The 2407-nt window shown below is 46.7% G+C and overlaps 1 protein-coding gene across 1 annotated transcript in view; it reads left to right on the top strand.

The window, feature by feature from the left end:
• The window catches only part of Gldc (glycine decarboxylase), a 75899-nt gene that overhangs the window by 56416 nt on the left and 17076 nt on the right, over positions 1–2407 (top strand). The window contains exon 19 of the mRNA XM_005352131.2: positions 1731–1843. Within this exon, the coding sequence (XP_005352188.1) occupies positions 1731–1843 (113 nt within the window). The remainder of the gene's footprint in view (positions 1–1730; positions 1844–2407) is intronic.

Genomic DNA, 2407 nt, shown 5'->3' with positions numbered 1-2407 from the left:
GCATCCTGTTCTGTTTTCTCCGCCTACCTAAGGGTTGGCCTATGAAATGGGCCTAGGCAGTTTCTTTATTAATAAGAAATCATTCCCACATCATTTATATCTGTGTGAGGGTGTCAGATCCTCTAGAATTGGAGTCATAGACAGTTATGAGCTGCCATGTGGGTACTGGGAATTGAACCCAGGTCCTCTGGGATAGCATCGAGTGCTCTCAACCACCAAGCCACCTCTCTAGCCCCTTGTTTTCATTTTTTAAAGCATGGCACTAAGCTGACCCCCAGTGAGGAAAACAACTTTCTCTGGCTTCTTGAGATTTCCTCTAATACATACACGGGATTCAGAACCAGGGTTCTCTTCTTTCCCTTTCCTTTCCTGTTGGGATGCTGGGGATCAAACCCAGGGCTGTAAGTGACGCCACAAGGACGCTCAAGCAGACTTTGCTGCCAGCCCCTCACAGAACACCTCAGTTCCACTGGCATTATATATAGATCCTAGAGGAAATGATAGGGTGAACAAGGTACAAATGGAATTCTATTGTCAGGAGTGCTGTTCCTCTGGGAACATTACTGAGCAAGGCCTCCTGGTTCCCTAGCTGAGTGACTTCTGGCCACAGTAGATGCCAAACTCCCATGGACCTCGGAGAAGCCGCTTTGCCTGGAGTTTTAACTTCAGTAGGGCCCCAAGGGATTCGATCCTGCCTACCTAGATTGCAAGAGTGCCTGTGGGTGTATGTAATGTGTTCACCTGCCTTCTTTTCTCCGTTAGTCTGATTCCATTCATAGGTGTGGTCCAGGGTTTGCCTTTGGCAGCCTAAAGCAGACCTATCTGTCTACAGTCAAAGTGGCAGGATTATCAGTTGAGTACTATAGCTGGGAATGTGGATTGTCTCAGGAAGACTGGCAGCCTCACTTCTACATCCTCAGCTCAGCATCCTATGGGGCACAACCTTTTGGAGCTAAACAGACTTTTCACAGGGGAGCAAACCAGATATTTCCATTAAAATTCATAACAGTGGCAAAATTACAGTTATGAAGTAGCAATGAAAATCAGTTTTATGGTTGGGATCACCCCAGTATGAGGAACTGTATTAAAGGGTCCCAGCATTAGGAAGGTTGAGAACCGCTGCTCTAGGCCCTTGTTAGGTAGGGACCATCAAGCCATGCACATGATAAATACCGAGCCTTGAACTTGCCAGAGAACGTAGTTCTGATACTGTAAAAGCTGCCGGCTCAGTAGTATGAACAGGCTGTAACTTTGGGCTAGTGGCACTTCCCCTCCTCCCTCTTAAGGTAGACATTTAGGTATAGACTACCCAAGTGTGTATTTTAAATTTGAATGGAATTAAATAGTTGCTATCTCCTTAGAAGCCACAGTCACTTTGCCTGTGAGGTGCCAGGTTGACTGCAGAACGTTTTAGGAATCGTTTCCTCTGATATTTGAAAATTATATCATGTGTGTGAGCACATGTGGAGGTCAAAGGGTGACTTGGAGGAGCAGGAGTCAGGTCCCTTCCGTTCATTTATTATGCATGTCCTATGGGTCAAACTCGGATTGTCACACAGCTTTACTGAGCTCTCTCACTCTCCTTGGGAAGCCTTTTCTGTGACCTTTAGGGATGTGGCTCTGCCTGCCCCTCCTGGGGAGACGTACAGCCCAGAACAGCAAGCCCTTCCCTCATCCGGAGGGGCCTTGCCGAGCTCTGATGTTTACTTCTGTTCTTTTCCTTTGGTTAGGTGGGAATCTGCCGTCCTGGAGACTTTGGGTCTGATGTCTCTCACCTAAATCTTCACAAGACCTTCTGCATTCCCCACGGAGGAGGTGGCCCTGGCATGGGACCCATTGGAGTGTGAGTCGTGGGCTGCAGACTTCGGGGTCACTTTGGAAGCAGGATGGCTCAAACCCTCTCCTTCTTCCCATCCGGGTCTTCAAGTGTCAAGAAGATACCTAGTGCACTTCTAGCAGGTGGATGTGGAGTGGGCAAGGAGTGTTGGGAGCGTGTCCAAACAGAAGCATCCTTTGTCTTAGTAACCACGATGCTCACCGGGCTTCACTGAGCTCTTCAGCAAGCTTGTTAGCAGTCAAGCCGGGGTCTAAAGCATTGAGGGGTCAGAACTGGAATTTGGGCTCCTGTAAGTGATTTGCCCCGAGAATTCCAAGAGCCTTTTATTTTACTCATTTCCTAGACCTTATACAGCCAATGATAATATTGAGAGTGAATTGGGTCAAAGGCACTTAACTCCTTACAGCTTTAATTTTTATTACGTCTGTGATAAGTAAAGAGGAAACAAGCTTTATTACTAGACATAATTGGATGAAGTCACTGTTTACTAAGGGAATATTTCTTAGCAATTGATAGCTTCCTCTCCATAGTAAGAACAGCCTTATCCAGAACTTCTGAAGTTTTCTTTAT

Source organism: Microtus ochrogaster, chromosome 8 (genome assembly GCF_000317375.1).
Source record: "Microtus ochrogaster isolate Prairie Vole_2 chromosome 8, MicOch1.0, whole genome shotgun sequence".
NCBI lineage: Eukaryota > Metazoa > Chordata > Mammalia > Rodentia > Cricetidae > Microtus > Microtus ochrogaster.
This window is presented reverse-complemented; position numbering and strand designations above follow the sequence as displayed.